At 41.3% G+C, this 17,715-nt stretch overlaps 2 protein-coding genes across 41 annotated transcripts in view; one reads left to right on the top strand and one right to left on the bottom strand.

Annotated features, from left to right (window-relative positions):
• Positions 1-17,715, bottom strand: part of Erich1 (glutamate-rich 1) — a gene marked incomplete at its 5' end in the record, with an annotated part of 52,793,804 nt that overhangs the window by 11,079,148 nt on the left and 41,696,941 nt on the right.
• Poteg (POTE ankyrin domain family, member G) overlaps positions 1-17,715 on the top strand; it is a 178,154-nt gene that overhangs the window by 149,681 nt on the left and 10,758 nt on the right. For 37 of the 41 annotated variants that reach the window (XM_087588854.1, XM_087588848.1, XM_087588835.1 and 34 more), the window contains 5 exon segments: positions 1,824-1,894; positions 2,502-2,619; positions 13,713-13,924; positions 15,216-15,435; positions 17,456-17,568. In XM_087588854.1, the coding sequence (XP_087444980.1) occupies positions 1,824-1,894; positions 2,502-2,619; positions 13,713-13,924; positions 15,216-15,435; positions 17,456-17,568 (734 nt within the window). 41 annotated transcript variants of the gene reach the window in all.

Genomic DNA, 17,715 nt, shown 5'->3' with positions numbered 1-17,715 from the left:
GACTGAGTTTTTTTGTTTGTGTGTGTGTGTGTGTGTGTGTGTGTGTGTGTGTGTGTGTGTGTGAGGCCTCCCAGGCTTTCCTCTGTCCATGTTAGCCTGCCCACTGCTGTCACTGTTAAGCTCATACATGAGCAGACATGGTGTTGACTTCATGAGTGTATCTTCTGACACTGTTAGGATACACAGTCTAATACACTCTGAGTCTTTCTGTCTGAACCTTAGGTGAGGGAGTTGCTTTGTAGATATGTCCACTGGGACTGGCGCCACACTTCTGCCATTTCCTTGTTTGTGGTTTTCTGCAGAGGGATATAGAAAACATGGAGACACTCGCATATCCATGTACACTGTAGCTTTATTCCTAACAGCCCAGATGTGGGAGCAGAGTAGTTGTCCACCAAGAGGCAGATGAGTAAAGAAAATGTGGTGACACGAACAAAAGAGTTTTACTGAGCTGTAAGGAATGAAACTATCATTTTCAGGACAATAAATAAAGCTAGAGGTCATCACGGTAAGTGTAAGGCAAATTCAGGATGATGAACATGTTTCCTCTAATGTGCAGATTGCAGATTAGAGATATGGGACTTGGTGTGCATACATGTATCTAGGGTGGGGAACAGGAGAGATTAATTCATTATCAAACAAGAGCAAACATGACACATTTTCTTTCTTGTGGATTTTAGAGAACCTTGATGTCCTAGCAGAGCCCAGTAGTTTCAGATTAATATGTCCACCTCCCTCTGATGGTCAGAAGGTCGCATATTATTAATGAGGGACCTGACCAAGGCACGTTGTTTGCATTGTGCTTTTTTTTTTCTTTTCTTTTTTTTCGGAGCTGGGGACCGAACCCAGGGCCTTGTGCTTGCTAGGCAAGCGCTCTACCACTGAGCTAAATCCCCAACCCCTGCATTGTGCTTAATGAACAATTAATATGACGAGTAATTATGTTACCAAATTAATGAATAATTAATATGAATAGCAATGATTCTTGCTTAATGAATACCATTGACAGCAGTTAAGCCATAGATTGCTAGAAAGGAAAGCTGTCAGTGAACTGAGCGAAAGTCTGATGAAATATCAGAGCCATATTCTGGTGCTCTCACTCTCATCCCACGGGTGTGCTGCTCCTGAGAGGTCAAATGTGATTACAACAAACATAGTTTGCAAACATAGTATCAATGCTGACATCAGGTATATATCACCCGGGGTCACATGATCATGTGAATTCTCTCTTCGGATCCTCCCAGTAACCCAGTGAGGTATATACAATGATTATGTCTGTCTCACAGATGAGGACACTGGATTACAGAATGTTAGCATGCTTACGGCAAAGGAAAATGTAGTCGCTGGTGGCACTTGGGTTAAGAGGCAGATGCTGAGGCATCTGTGACTAAAGGCCGAGATGTCATATCGGTGTCCTGTAACTGGCAGAGTTGTCACTGTTTATGTTTGTTGGAACTCTGTGCAACAGTGATGATGTTAGCATTCGGAATGCAAAAAATATAAACACCACAAAGTCATCTCCTTTCCCCATTTCCCAAGCCTTTCAACATCTATATCAGATAATACACAGTTTAAATTTAAGAGTGATATAGTTTGGTCCTAAAGAAATATTAAGACACATTTTTGTGACAAGGGAGACAGTGTTACTTCAGACTCTGTGAGTAGTAATACTCAGCTCTGGGAAGTTTCAACACTAAACTTGCCACAGACAGCACGTTCACAGAGGGATCTAGCCGTGTTCCAGAAGTCTCCAACGCATTACCAATCAACGGGTACATTTACGACAGGATGTTAGTAAATTATTTTGAATCTTTTCTCTTTAGTTGCAAGAGGCACAGGATCAACACATAGGAGCTATAAAAATTGCCCAGAAGACGAAAGATGACTTACAAAGGTATAGTTTAAAGCAGCATATGACATGAGTGTTTATAAAATAAATATGAGATGTGATGGGGAAGGGCATATGTCAGTTATGACAATTAGTACATCTGTGTGTAAAGTCCGGGACCTGTGCTTTAAGTCACTTGAAACAATTCTGATTTTTGGAAGTAGCTCAGTGGTAGAGCACCAGTGACATGTTTTTCATTGTAGCTAAAGTTTGCACATTCTTACCAATGGGAAAAACAATGTAATTGCACATACTTTTAAAATAATGTCATATTTATGTTGTTTCTGTTTTGTATAATTTATCAAAATTATATGTGGCATTTCATGATAAAAAAGGAGATATGAAAAGGGAGCAGGGGTCTCCAGTCAGGACAGAAGGGGAGCAAGTGGCTGTGACAGGACACTTGTGACACGGAAGCAGGAGACGGATATGGGGCGGAGGCAGATCAGGCTGAGAGAAGGGATGAGGAAGATCAATGTTTAATGATACACATGGGTAAAATATCAATAAAATCCATTCCCTTGTAAACTAAGTTAAAAATATTTTAAAAAAATCACATGATATTAGAGTGATTAGTCTATGAGAATAACTGTTTTAAAACATGGAATTTTAGGGTTGAACGTGAAAATTCCGAGTTAAAAGTGAAAGTTGAAGAGCAAGCTGAGAAAATCAAAAAGCTTAGCGGACGTCTGCAAAACTCCTGTGAAAGGCTGGAGCAGAGGTCAAAGCCGGTAGGTCGACCTCGTTAATTTCTGTCATGCTAAAAGGCACTCTCTGCCCTACTAATGTATGGGAATATCTTTAGGGACTATTAAGTTTCTCACTGAAAAGATGGTCACTGTATTCTTATGGACACTGCTTGCTACACCAATGCTCAGGCTACTATTATGTCCCAGGAGAAGCTGATGCGCTAATAAAACCGGTGATTTACATAGTAGTTGATTCTGTAACAGAAAGGATCTTTTTTTTTTATATTAGAAAGTTGATTTATTTTTTTTTATTAACTTGAGGATTTCTTATATACATTTCTTTTTTTTTTTTATTATTAACTTGAGTATTTCTTATATACATTTCGAGTGTTATTCCCTTTCCCAGTTTCCGGCAAACATCCCCCTCCCCCCTCCCCTTCCTTATGGGTGTTCCCCTCCCAACCCTCCCCCCATTGCCACCCTCCCCCCATAGACTAGTTCACTGGGGGTTCAGTCTTAGCAGGACCTAGGGCTTCCCCTTCCACTGGTGCTCTTACTAGGATATTCATTGCTACCTATGGGGTCAGAGTCCAGGGTCAGTCCATGTATAGTCTTTAGGTAGTGGCTTAGTCCCTGGAAGCTCTGGTTGCTTGGCATTGTTGTACTTTTGGGGTCTCGAGCCCCTTCAAGCTCTTCCAGTTCTTTCTCTGATTCCTTCAACGGGGGACCTATTCTCAGTTCAGTGGTTTGCTGCTGGCATTCGCCTCTGTATTTGCTGTATTCTGGCTGTGTCTCTCAGGAGCGATCTACATCCGGCTCCTGTCGGTCTGCACTTCTTTGCTTCATCCATCTTGTCTAATAGGGTGGCTGTATATGTATGGGCCAAATGTGGGGCAGGCTCTGAATGGGTATTCCTTCAGTCTCTGTTTTAATCTTTGCCTCTCCCTTCCCTGCCAAGGGTATTCTTTTTCCTCATTTAAAGAAGGAGTGAAGCATTCACATTTTGATCATCCGTCTTGAGTTTCATTTGTTCTAGGCATCTAGGGTAATTCAAGCATTTGGGCTAATAGCCACTTATCAGTGAGTGCATACCATGTATGTCTTTCTGTGATTGGGTTAGCTCACTCAGGATGATATTTTCCAGTTCCAACCATTTGCCTACGAATTTCATAAACTCGTTGTTTTTGATAGCTGAGTAATATTCCATTGTGTAGATGTACCACATTTTCTGTATCCATTCCTCTGTTGAAGGGCATCTGGGTTCTTTCCATTTTCTGGCTATTATAAATAAGGCTGCGATGAACATAGTGGAGCACCTGTCTCTTTTATATGTTGAGGCATCTTTTGGGTATATGCCCAAGAGAGGTATAGCTGGATCCTCAGGCAGTTCAATGTCCAATTTTCTGAGGAACCTCCAGACTGATTTCCAGAATGGTTGTACCAGTCTGCAACCCCACCAACAATGGAGGAGTGTTCCTCTTTCTCCGCATCCTCGCCAGCATTTGCTGTCACCCCAGTTTTTGATCTTAGCTATTCTCACTGGCGTGAGATGAAATCTCAGGGTTGTTTTGATTTGCATTTCCCTTATGACTAAAGATGTTGAACATTTCTTTAGGTGTTTCTCAGCCATTCGGCATTCCTCAGCTGTGAATTCTTTGTTTAGCTCTGAACCCCATTTTTTAATAGGGTTATTTGTTTCCCTGCGGTCTAACTTCTTGAGTTCTTTGTATATTTTGGATATAAGGCCTCTATCTGTTGTAGTATTGGTAAAGATCTTTTCCCAATCTGTTGGTTGCCGTTTTGTCCTAACCACAGTGTCCTTTGCCTTACAGAAGCTTTGCAGTTTTATGAGATCCCATTTGTTGATTCTTGATCTTAGAGCATAAGCCATTGGTGTTTTGTTCAGGAAATTTTTTCCAGTGCCCATGTGTTCCAGATGCTTCCCTAGTTTTTCTTCTATTAGTTTGAGTGTGTCTGGTTTGATGTGGAGGTCCTTGATCCACTTGGACTTAAGCTTTGTACAGGGTGATAAGCATGGATCGATCTGCATTCTTCTACATGTTGCCCTCCAGTTGAACCAGCACCATTTGCTGAAAATGCTATCTTTTTTCTATTTGATGGTTTTGGCTCCTTTGTCAAAAATCAAGTGACCATAGGTGTGTGGGTTCATTTCTGGGTCTTCAATTCTATTCCATTGGTCTATCTGTCTGTCTCTGTACCAATACCATGCAGTTTTTATCACTATTGCTCTGTAATACTGCTTGAGTTCAGGGATAGTGATTCCCCCTGAAGTCCTTTTATTGTTGAGGATAGCTTTAGCTATCCTGGGTTTTTTGTTATTCCAGATGAATTTGCAAATTGTTCTGTCTAACTCTTTGAAGAATTGGATTGGTATTTTGATGGGGATTGCATTGAATCTGTAGATTGCTTTTGGTAAAATGGCCATTTTTACTATATTAATCCTGCCAATCCATGAGCATGGGAGATCTTTCCATCTTCTGAGGTCTTCTTCAATTTCTTTCCTCAGTGTCTTGAAGTTCTTATTGTACAGATCTTTTACTTGCTTGGTTAAAGTCACACCGAGGTACTTTATATTATTTGGGTCTATTATGAAGGGTGTCGTTTCCCTAATTTCTTTCTCGGCTTGTTTCTCTTATGTATAGAGGAAGGCAACTGATTTATTTGAGTTAATTTTATACCCAGCCACTTTGCTGAAGTTGTTTATCAGCTTTAGTAGTTCTCTGGTGGAACTTTTGGGATCACTTAAATATACTACCATGTCATCTGCAAATAGTGATATTTTGACCTCTTCTTTTCCGATCTGTATCCCTTTGATCTCCTTTTGTTGTCTGATTGCTCTGGCTAGAACTTCAAGAACTATATTGAATAAGTAGGGAGAGAGTGGGCAGCCTTGTCTAGTCCCTGATTTTAGTGGGATTGCTTCAAGTTTCTCTCCATTTAGTTTAATGTTAACAACTGGTTTGCTGTATATGGCTTTTACTATGTTTAGGTATGGGCCTTGAATTCCTATTCTTTCCAGGACTTTTATCATGAAGGGGTGTTGAATTTTGTCAAATGCTTTCTCAGCATCTAATGAAATGATCATGTGGTTCTGTTCTTTCAGTTTGTTTATATAATGGATCACGTTGATGGTTTTCCGTATATTAAACCATCCCTGCATGCCTGGGATGAAGCCTACTTGATCATGGTGGATGATTGTTTTGATGTGCTCTTGAATTCGGTTTGCCAGAATTTTATTGAGTATTTTTGCGTCGATATTCATAAGGGAAATTGGTCTGAAGTTCTCTTTCTTTGTTGTGTCTTTGTGTGGTTTAGGTATAAGAGTAATTGTGGCTTCGTAGAAGGAATTCGGTAGGGCTCCATCTGTTTCAATTTTGTGGAATAGTTTGGATAATATTGGTATGAGGTCTTCTATGAAGGTTTGATAGAATTCTGCACTAAACCCGTCTGGACCTGGGCTCTTTTTGGTTGGGAGACCTTTAATGACTGCTTCTATTTCCTTAGGAGTTATGGGGTTGTTTAACTGGTTTATCTGTTCCTGATTTAACTTCGATACCTGGTATCTGTCTAGGAAATTGTCCATTTCCTGAAGATTTTCAAATATTGTTGAATATAGGTTTTTATAGTAAGATCTGATGATTTTTTGAATTTCCTCTGAATCTGTAGTTATGTCTCCCTTTTCATTTCTGATTTTGTTAATTTGGACACACTCTCTGTGTCCTCTCGTTAGTCTGGCTAAGGGTTTATCTATCTTGTTGATTTCCTCAAAGAACCAACTTTTGGTTCTGTTGATTCTTTCTATGGTCCTTTTTGTTTCTACTTGGTTGATTTCAGCTCTGAGTTTGATTATTTCCTGCCTTCTACTCCTCCTGGGTGTATTTGCTTCTTTTTGTTCTAGAGCTTTTAGGTGTGCTGTCAAGCTGCTGACATATGCTCTTTCCTGTTTCTTTCTGCAGGCACTCAGCGCTATGAGTTTTCCTCTTAGCACAGCTTTCATTGTGTCCCATAAGTTTGAGTATGTTGTATCTTCATTTTCATTAAATTCTAAAAAGTTTTTAATTTCTTTCTTTATTTCTTCCTTGACCAGGTTATCATTGAGTAGAGCATTGTTCAATTTCCACGTATATGTGGGCATTCTTCCCTTATTGTTATTGAAGACCAGTTTTAGGCCGTGGTGGTCCGATAGCACGCATGGGATTATTTCTATCTTTCTGTACCTGTTGAGGCCCGTTTTTTGACCAATTATATGGTCAATTTTGGAGAAAGTACCATGAGGAGCTGAGAAGAAGGTATATCCTTTTGCTTTAGGATAGAATGTTCTATAAATATCCGTTAAGTCCATTTGGCTCATGACTTCTCTTAGTCTGTCGACATCACTGTTTAATTTCTGTTTCCATGATCTGTCCATTGATGAGAGTGGGGTGTTGAAATCTCCCACTATTATTGTGTGAGGTGCAATGTGTGTTTTGAGCTTCAGTAAGGTTTCTTTTACGTATGTAGGTGCCCTTGTATTTGGGGCATAGATATTTAGGATTGAGAGTTCATCTTGGTGGATTTTTCCTTTGATGAATATGAAGTGTCCTTCCTTATCTTTTTTGATGCCTTTTAGTTGGAAATTGATTTTATTTGATATTAGAATGGCTACTCCAGCTTGCTTCTTCTGACCATTTGCTTGGAAAGTTGTTTTCCAGCCTTTCACTCTGAGGTAGTGTCTGTCTTTGTCTCTGAGGTGTGTTTCCTGTAGGCAGCAGAATGCAGGGTCCTCGTTGCGTATCCAGTTTGTTAATCTATTTCTTTTTATTGGGGAGTTGAGGCCATTGATATTGAGAGATATTAAGGAATAGTGATTATTGTTTCCCTTTATATTCATATTTGGATGTGAGGTTATGTTTGTGTGCTTTCATTCTCTTTGTTTTGTTGCCAAGACGATTAGTTTCTTGCTTCTTCTAGGGTATAGCTTGCCTCCTTATGTTGGGCTTTACCATTTATTATCCTTTGTAGTGCTGGATTTGTAGAAAGATCTTGTGTAAATTTGGTTTTGTCATGGAATATCTTGGTTTCTCCATCAATGTTAATTGAGAGTTTTGCAGGATACAGTAACCTGGGCTGGCATTTGTGTTCTCTTAGGGTCTGTATGACATCAGTCCAGGATCTTCTGGCCTTCATAGTTTCTGGCGAGAAGTCTGGTGTGATTCTGATAGGTCTCCCTTTATATGTTACTTGACCTTTTTCCCTTACTGCTTTTAATATTCTTTCTTTATTTTGTGCGTTTGGTGTTTTGACAATTATGTGACGGGAGGTGTTTCTTTTCTGGTCCAATCTATTTGAAGTTCTGTAGGCTTCTTGTATGTCTATGGGTATCTCTTTTTTTAGGTTAGGGAAGTTTTCTTCTATGATTTTGTTGAAGATATTTACTGGTCCTTTGAGCTGGGAGTCTTCACTCTCTTCTATACCTATTATCCTTAGGTTTGATCTTCTCATTGAGTCCTGGATTTCCTGTATGTTTTGGACCAGTAGCTTTTTCTGCTTTACATTATCTTTGACAGTTGAGTCAATGATTTCTATGGAATCTTCTGCTCCTGAGATTCTCTCTTCCATCTCTTGTATTCTGTTGGTGAAGCTTGTATCTACAGCTCCTTGTCTCTTCTTTTGGTTTTCTATATCCAGGGTTGTTTCCATGTGTTCTTTCTTGATTGCTTCTATTTCCATTTTTAATTCCTTCAACTGTTTGATTGTGTTTTCCTGGAATTCTTTCAGGGATTTTTGCGATTCCTCTCTGTAGGCTTCTACTTGTTTATTAATGTTTTCCTGTGTTTCCCTAATTGTGTTCATGTCTTTCTTGAAGTCCTCCAGCATCATGATCAAATATGATTTTGAAACTAGATCTTGCTTTTCTGGTGTGTTTGGATATTCCATGTTTGTTTTGGTGGGAGAATTGGGCTCCGATGATGGCATGTAGTCTTGGTTTCTGTTGCTTGGGTTCCTGCGCTTGCCTCTCGCCATCAGATTATCTCTAGTGTTATTTTGTTCTGCTATTTCTGACAGTGGCTAGACTGTCCTATAAGCCTGTGTGTCAGGAGTGCTGTAGACCTGTTTTCCTCTCTTTCAGTCAGTTATGGGGACAGAGTGTTCTGCTTTCGGGCGTGTAGTTTTTCCTCTCTACAGGTCTTCAGCTGTTCCTGTGGGCCTGTGTCTTGAGTTCACCAGGCAGCTTTCTTGCAGCAGAAAATTTGGTCTTACCTGTGGTCCCGAGGCTCAGGTTCGCTCATGGGGTGCTGCCCAGGGGCTCTCTGCAGCGGCAGCAACCAGGAAGACCTGTGCCGCCCCTTCCGGGAGCTTCAGTGCACCAGGGTTCCAGATGGTCTTTGGCTTTTTCCTCTGGCGTCCGAGATGTGTGTGCAGGGAGCAGTCTCTTCTGGTTTCCCAGGCTTGTCTGCCTCTCTGAAGGTTTAGCTCTCCCTCCCACGGGATTTGGGTGCAGAGAACTGTTTATCCGGTCTGTTTCTTTCAGGTTCTGGCGGTGTCTCAGGCAGGTGTCCTGCTGCTCCTGGGCCCTCCCCCACGGGAGCCCAGAGGCCTTATACAGTTTCCTCTTGGGCCAGGGATGTGGGCAGGGGTGAGCAGTGTTGGTGGTCTCTTCTGCTCTGCAGCCTCAGGAGTGCCCAGCTGACCAGGCGGTTGGATCTCTCTCTCACCGGGTCTGGGAGCAGAGAGCTGCTGCGGGCCGGGATCTCTTATGTACATTTCAAGTGTTATTCCCTTTCCCGGTTTCCGGGCAAACATCCCCCTCCCCCCTCCCCTTCCTTATGGGTGTCCCCCTCCCAACCCTCCCCCCATTGCCGCCCTCCCCCCATAGTCTAGTTCACTGGGGGTTCAGTCTTAGCAGGACCCAGGGCTTCCCCTTCCACTGGTGCTCTTACTAGGATATTCATTGCTACCTATGGGGTCAGAGTCCAGGGTCAGTCCATGTATAGTATTTAGGTAGTGGCTTAGTCCCTGGAAGCTCTGGTTGCTTGACATTGTTGTACTTTTGGGGTCTCGAGCCCCTTCAAGCTCTTCCAGTTCTTTCTCTGATTCCTTCAACGGGGGACCTATTCTCAGTTCAGTGGTTTGCTGCTGGCATTCGCCTCTGTATTTGCTGTATTCTGGCTGTGTCTCTCAGGAGCGATCTACATCCGGCTCCTGTCGGTCTGCACTTCTTTGCTTCATCCATCTTGTCTAATTGGGTGGCTGTATATGTATGGGCCACCTGTGGGGCAGGCTCTGAATGGGTGTTCCTTCAGTCTCTGTTTTAATCTTTGCCTCTCTCTTCCCTGCCAAGGGTATTCTTTTTCCTCATTTAAAGAAGGAGTGAAGCATTCACATTTTGATCATCCGTTTTGAGTTTCGTTTGTTCTAGGGATCTAGGGTAATTCAAGCATTTGGGCTAATAGCCACTTATCAATGAGTGCATACCATGTATGTCTTTCTGTGATTGGGTTAGCTCACTCAGGATGATATTTTCCAGTTCCAACCATTTGCCTACGAATTTCATAAACTCATTATTTTTGATAGCTGAGTAATATTCCATTGTGTAGATGTACCACATTTTCTGTATCCATTCCTCTGTTGAAGGGCATCTGGGTTCTTTCCATTTTCTGGCTATTATAAATAAGGCTCCAATGAACATAGTGGAGCACGTGTCTCTTTTATATGTTGAGGCATCTTTTGGGTATATGCCCAAGAGAGGTATAGCTGGATCCTCAGGCAGTTCAATGTCCAATTTTCTGAGGAACCTCCAGACTGATTTCCAGAATGGTTGTACCAGTCTGCAATCCCACCAACAATGGAGGAGTGTTCCTCTTTCTCCACATCCTCGCCAGCATCTGCTGTCACCTGAGTTTTTTTTTTTATTTAATAATATTTTTTCTATTTTTTTTGGGTGTTCCCCTCCCAACCCTCCCCCCATTGCCGCCCTCCCCCCACCAGTCAAGTTCACTGGGGGTTCAGTCTTAGCAGGACCCAGGGCTTCCCCTTCCACTGGTGCTCTTACTAGGATATGCATTGCTACCTATGAGGTCAGAGTCCAGGTTCAGTCCATGTATAGTCTTTGGGTAGGGCTTAGTCCCTGGAAGCTCTGGTTGCTTGGCATTGTTGTACATATGGAGTCTCGAGCCCCTTTAAGCTCCCCAGTTCTTTCTCTGATTCCTTCAACGGGGGTCCTATTCTCAGTTCAGTGGTTTGCTGCTGGCATTCACCTCTGTATTTGCTGTATTCTGGCTGTGTCTCTCAGGAGCGATCTACATCCGGCTCCTGTCGGTCTGCACTTCTTTGCTTCATCCATCTTGTCTAATTGGATGGCTATATATGTATGGGCCACATGTGGGGCAGACTCTGAATGGGTGTTCCTTCAGTCTCTGTTTTAATCTTTGCCTCTCTCTTCCCTGCCACGGGTATTCTTGTTCCCCTTTTAAAGAAGGAGTGAAGCATTCACATTTTGATCATCCGTCTAGAAAGGATCTTTGAAACAGAGCTTCTGAAAGGTCATATATATGCACAGGGACGGTATACCAAAGGAAATTGTTGATAATCAGTTCTTCATGGAAGATTTCACTATTGTAAAAGAAGACAGGATAAAGTGTATGGGTCATCATGCTAAGGGTGAAGGTTTGCTTGCATTCACAACCTGAGCAGAGGTATTTATACTCCGCCGCTTAGTACGGGATTCATGATACGACTACTTCCGATGAAGAACTTTCAGGGGTCAAGCCTTCCCAGCAATTTACTAAGAAACATCCTACTCAAACTACTAATTTAGCTTTCCAAATCTTAAGGCGATCCGCAGTGGTTGGCCAGAATGATTGTACAATGTAAGCATGAGGGTATTCATAGAAACAAATTCGGAGGGCTAGAAAGCATCGTGCCTCGTTCATTCCATCAAAAGAGAACTACATCTGTTTTATTAAAAACGGTCATAATGATTTTGAAATGCTTGCTTTGTTTGACCCCAAAGGAGAGGGAAACGGACATTTATTAGAATATTCAGAGCAAGCTCAGGATGTGCTCAAAGCTACCTTCTGCCTTCAAAATTACACCATTGAAGTCCGATAAAACAACTGCTTTCAAAACAAAACATTCCCGGTTGTTTTCAGCTCTTTATCTTGGAAGCATAAATCCCCCTACTCTCTGTTCTCAACTTGCCTGACTTGGGGAATCTTCTGATGGGCACATTTTCCAGCTTGTATAAAACTGCAATTGGAGCCTTGCAAACCTTCTTCAGTTTCTCTAGTGTCTTGTTTCCCATTACGTTACCACATTAATAATAGCGCTCATCTTCAATGCGGTAATATCTGTATTTACTGCATCCTACGGTGTGCAACTTGTTTTCGGCTCCTTTTAAGCCAACCCCCTTTTCATTGATAATTCATAATTCCTACAGACGACCGTGACTTAAAATAGTTTTCCGTTTGCCATCGTTTCCGGGTCCCAGTGGGGATTGTAGTTCTAGAGTATGGTCTGGAAAATACAACTCCTCTGAATAACCCACTTCCAATCCACTTAACCACACTCTGCTGGGCTAGTAACCCCACAGCGGGATGGGAAATGGGTGGTCTCGAGGGAGCACTCATGCGCACTTGAAGCATTCTGAGACGGTTCCCAGGCATTGGAGTCCTGCTCCAGCTCTGTGGTGTGGTGGTTCTTCCCTTCCTGAGAAACAGACTGTGTTTGCAGCTCCTTGAGCTTCCTCTCTGTGTCTCGTTAGTGAAAGCTAATACGTGGTGCTTTGGTTACATTTCTTTTTAGAACTTTGAGTCTCCTGTGGATTTTATTTGGATCTGTGTCATGCGAAGAGGCACCTTTATAAATCTCTCGTGTGAGTGGGTTCACATGGGTCTATGGCCTTTGGAGTCCAGCAGAGGGTGCCAGATCCCACAGAGCTTAAGTTACTGGTGATTGTGAGCCATGCAGTGTGGGTGCCAGGAACTAAACGCAGCACTCCTGCAGGAGCCGAATGCACTCTCTAGGACGAGGCCATTTCTCCACCCGACAAATCATTTTGGATAAGCAACTCATCCTGGGCTGTCAGGGAAGCTGTATTCAAATCATACTTTTACAACAGTAACCTTAAACCAATCAGGAAATGTGAGGTTTTATGAAGACATAACAAATGGCTTTACGTTTGTAATCTTGGCTTCATCTTTGGACCTTGTGTTCTCAGTGGTACCCTTTTTTTGGCCTCACCTCAGAAGGTGTTGATTTTAGCATTATTTAGTAATTTGGAATGTGGAAATTCTTCATAATTCCATACAGCCCATCCTGGCTCTTTTGTCTTTGGCAGTCTTTTGCATCCCTCCTTTCTCATATCAGTTTTGTTTCTGGCCACAATGTAACAATATATACCCCCCCCCTAATCTCTTTGATGGATGTGAATCTGGGAGCAAGCATCGCCTTCAGAGCCCCATGCTTCTTGCTTTTCTAGTGCACGTTGCTCATGCTCTCAAATTAGCCTTAGATTTCTCATTATTAGTAATTTTAAACTAGGTCCACAAGTAGTCTAATTGTCTAGTTAAACGAGCAGTTATATAAGAACTATTCAGGGAGGATCGCTTAGCTCACTGATTTTCTTACTCTATTTATTGAAGACAGTTTCAATCCTCAATTACACACACACACACACAGACACAAACAAAGAGACAGACAGACAGACACACACATACTCACATACACATGTATAAAAATGAATGAAAAATAATTGATTCAGATTTATTATGGTTGATACTAATACTTTTAAATCTTTAAACACTTATCTTTATTTTGTTATGTTCATGACTGTTTGCCTGTATATACATTTATGTATACCACCTGTGTGTCTGGCACCCACTGAGGCCGTAAGAGAGCATTGGATCTCACGGAACTGTAGTTAAGTATGATTGTAAATCACCATGTAAGCCCGGGGACCAAACTCAGGTCCTTCGTGTGAGCAGCAAGTGCTCTTAACCGTTGAGTTCTCTCTCCAGTTGACGGTAAATATTTTCCAACAATTTAAAACTGCTGTTTCCTCAAAAGTAAAACTATCAAATATATGGTAAATATTTGAATACTTTGTCTAAATATATCATTTCAACCTGCTTTAGACACAGGTAGGAGTTGGAGAAACTTCGGAGGCATTATGTAAGAACAACATTTCCCCAGCGAATCAGATAGGAGTCAGCATCAAAAGTCTGGCGTCTGAACCCTCCCCAACGAAACCTGTACAAGACCCAAACACAAGTGGCCTGAAAAGTTATGAGCAACAGTGTATAGAAGAATTAAGGCTTAGCAATGCATTGTTATATGAACGATACAAGTAAGTGAAACAAAACAGTGGCAGAAAACGGAGCAATCTTGGGTTTTGTCTAAGATGAAACTTTAGTGAACTAGTCCTGAGATTAACGGGTGCAAAAGCAAGCTAGCTAATATACTTCTGGGAAATGTTAGATGATACAACACTCACCTTCGAAGCATTGTTCTGGCACAGACTGAATCCCCTTTGCTTGATTCGATGGGATTTTCTCCATTATCGTCCTCCCATAGTTGTTATATCAGTTTGTTTGTCAGCTTGCCAAGAAATAGGAGCAGTGAAATCCTGGGTGCTGTTTGGAAAATTCTGACTAAACCCTAAGAGTCTGGGTGCCGTTTGGAGGGTTGTAATGGAACCAGTGATGGTTTGTATATGCTTGGCCCAGGGAGTGGCACTATTAGGAGGCGTGGCCTTGTTGGAATAGGTGTGTCACTGTGGGTGTGGGCTTAAGACCCTCACCTTAGCTGCCTGGAAGTCAGTCTTCCACTAACCCGCCTTCAGATGGAGATGTAGGACTCTCAGCTGTGCCTGTATCATGCCTGCCTAGATGTTGCCCTGCTCCCACCTTGGTGGTGACAGACTGAATCTGTGAACCTGTAAACCACCCCAATTAAATGTTGTTCTTGCTAAGACTTGCCTTGGTCATGGTGTCTGTTCACAGCAGTAAAACCCTAGCTAAGACAGAACCCTAGGTACTAACTACATACCTTTCTCACACAAAGTCTGCAGCTTCTAAACTAGCTTTCCTTGACTGGTCCCTGTGGTGTGACTACTAATTTTACTTGCATTCTTTACAAATGTTGAAACCAAAGGCTTGGAGATATCCTGGAGGGGATTTTCTTTTAACCTCTTTTATTCTAAATGCAAGTATTCAAAAATGTTATTTTATTAATTGTATATGCTGAGGGGTAAAATATAATATTTAATAAGGCTATATTAGTGAACTTGCCATTATAACCATACATGTTAACATATTCATAATCTCTCAAGTAGGGTCCTCCCAGAGGGCAGCATTTATTTTTAACCTGTGAAGCCATATACATGTTTTTGATTCCCTTGCCTCTATTTCCAATCTTATTTGGTGTACTTGTTACCTCAATATTTGCTTAGAAACGCATGTAATCCTTTGGAATGACTTGAAACCTATAATTATGTGCACACTGGGTATCCTCTTAGCATGCTTTTTTAGTATTAAGACTCCGTTTAATGGGAGAAATTCCGTGTATTCTTACAGTGCCTTTAAGATCAAGAAGACATTTATTGACAGATGGGATACTTAGAGCTCATGCCCTTTCAGTCTCCACAGGAATAGGAGGCTAGAGGAATCCCGCACAAAAGTTCACATCACAGTGGAGCAGGGCACATCTCCTCTGAACACATCAGAAACAAGGTTTGCTCTCAAAAGCCCTCGTGTGGCATGCACTTGCCCTCACCGATGTGTCTTCCCAAGTGACGCTGTGGTTCTCCCAAGAAACCCAAGGTCTTCTAACTACTGCTCACAAAGCTACCCTCGGAAGGTTTGTTGTATTGTCATTTCCTGTTTCCTGATTTGTGATGGAATCCTTGTTTTTAATTTTGGGTACCACCAAAGTGGTGCAATATAGGTTGACTATGATAGAAGACAAAATGTTCATTTTTTAAAAAATAGTGTCAAGAGTCTGTCTTTTCCCATTAGATTACATAGCTGCAACTGATCATTGAGGTTTTACATGTTGAAGAGAGCGTCCTGCCTAGTTTCAAAGTGGACGTGAACGTGGGTAGACTGAGGCATTCGAGGAAGCTTCTGGATGGTTACAGCAGTTGTGTGTTTCCCCTGCGGATTCCCAGATCTGGGCATTTACCACAAGTGAATTAGGAGCACCCAACACTTCACCACCATGGGTGTTGATAATTTAAAGTAACTTTGAATTAATTCTTTTAATGCATGGACTAAATGAAACAAAATCAAAATCAACTCTTAGAAGTAGACTTTCCCATCTTATTAAACGGGAAGATATCCTTAATTGTGATCTAACCTAAAGCATGTTTGTATCGATATTTAAAAAATATATTTATGGCACCACAGTTCTTGTTAGTATTCAAATAATTATAAATAGTACAAATAAGGACGTGCTTGCATTTTAAACGTGGAGGTCACCCAGGCCTCTGTCTTTCACCCTCATTTGAATGACCGGTGACAAAGATGACAATGATACAAATAGCCTTTGAATAAAAGCAGCTATCATTAAAAAACTACCCATAGTCTCTGTGTCCAAGTTGTTATGCAAAACTGGACACTGCCCCACCACTACCTCATTCACCAACACTATGGTTGTGTTCATCCCAATGGTCTTCTCCTGAGAATCTAAGAATGGCTTCTGCAAGGCAGAATGGGTAAATGCAAAGTTCAACTATATCTGTCTGACCCATGAAAAATAACAATACCCACATCAACGAAATATACATGTACTCTGGGTAGCTTTTATTGGACATCATTTTTATTAAAACAGAGTTTCAGCTGATGCACACTGGCTTACAGCTTTGATGGGGTTTTTAGCATGATCTTAATGTGCAAGAAAGGCATTCAAGCTCATGTCTAATGATACCTCACGTATTTTATGTTCTTCAGACAACAAATTTCAGACTCTGTAGACAACATTGCAGTTAAACACCTTAAAAGGAAACAAATGCAATAATTGCCTAACTATACAAACTATAAGAACTTAGGTAGCTGATTTTGAATTATCTCATTAGCTAGGTAGCATATTTTAAATGCTTATGTAAATTAAAAAATCATTTTGCATGTATGGGTGCGTTCCTATATGTATGTATAAGTACCGCACCATGCATGCCCGAGAGCCTTGGAGGCCAGAAGAAGGTGTGTTCCCTGGAACAGGAATTAGGCACAGCTGAGAACTAGCTTGTGGGCGGCAGAGCATTGAGACTGGGCCCTTTGCAAAGGCAACACATGCTCTAAAGGATGTGGATACGTGCATAACAATTTTATTTGATTGTAAAAGTGTAAAGTCCCATGTGAAGGTCTACAGTTGTAGAATGGCTGTTTTAACTGTATTAACTGAGATGAATAGTAGATTTTGGGACTGACTAATTTCACTCTGTATTTACTCGAAAGTTCTTTATAATAAAGTTTTAGTGAAACTGATTAAGTAGGTGGCTAGAGAGATGGCTCAGTAGTTAAGACCACTGGCTGCTTCTCTGAAGGGCTCAGGTTCGATTCCCAGCACCCACATGGTGGCACACAAGCGTCTTTAAATACAGTCTCTGTGGATCTGATACCCTTTTCTGGTCTTTGTGGGAACCGCACACATGTGGTGCCCAGATACATGTGCAGGCAAAACAACCATACACAGAAATAAATACACTTGAAAAATAACCCAGCAGGTAACTAAGCAGAACAATCAGTTTGCATCTTCCTCTGGTTGAGATTATCATGTTTATTAGATGTTTCCTAGCACACTGATAATGAACTAATGAGATGATGGTTTCAAGAAAGAAGAGTCTCCAGATTTTAAAGCTGTTTTCTATGCTTTCTCAAAGAAGGAAGATGAGGAAAAATCAGTCAAAGAACTTACAAAATTAAAACAGTCTTTAGAGTATAAGTTGTATCACCATAAGAAGAAAAACAATGAAATGGAGAAGGAGATCATTGGGTAAGATCTTAGTGCTTCAAGTGTTGCCAATATGAATTCAATATGAATGCATATTAGTTATAATATTAGCGATATATTTAATAAAACCTAACTACAAATTTAAAAGAGTGGTAGTTGGGCCTGCAAGATGGCTCCATGTGTATAGAG

Source organism: Rattus norvegicus, chromosome 16 (assembly GCF_021556685.1).
Source record: "Rattus norvegicus strain SHRSP/BbbUtx chromosome 16, alternate assembly SHRSP_T2T, whole genome shotgun sequence".
Classification (NCBI taxonomy): domain Eukaryota; kingdom Metazoa; phylum Chordata; class Mammalia; order Rodentia; family Muridae; genus Rattus; species Rattus norvegicus.
Note: the sequence above shows the minus strand (reverse complement) of the source record. Positions and strands in the feature narration are given on the sequence as shown.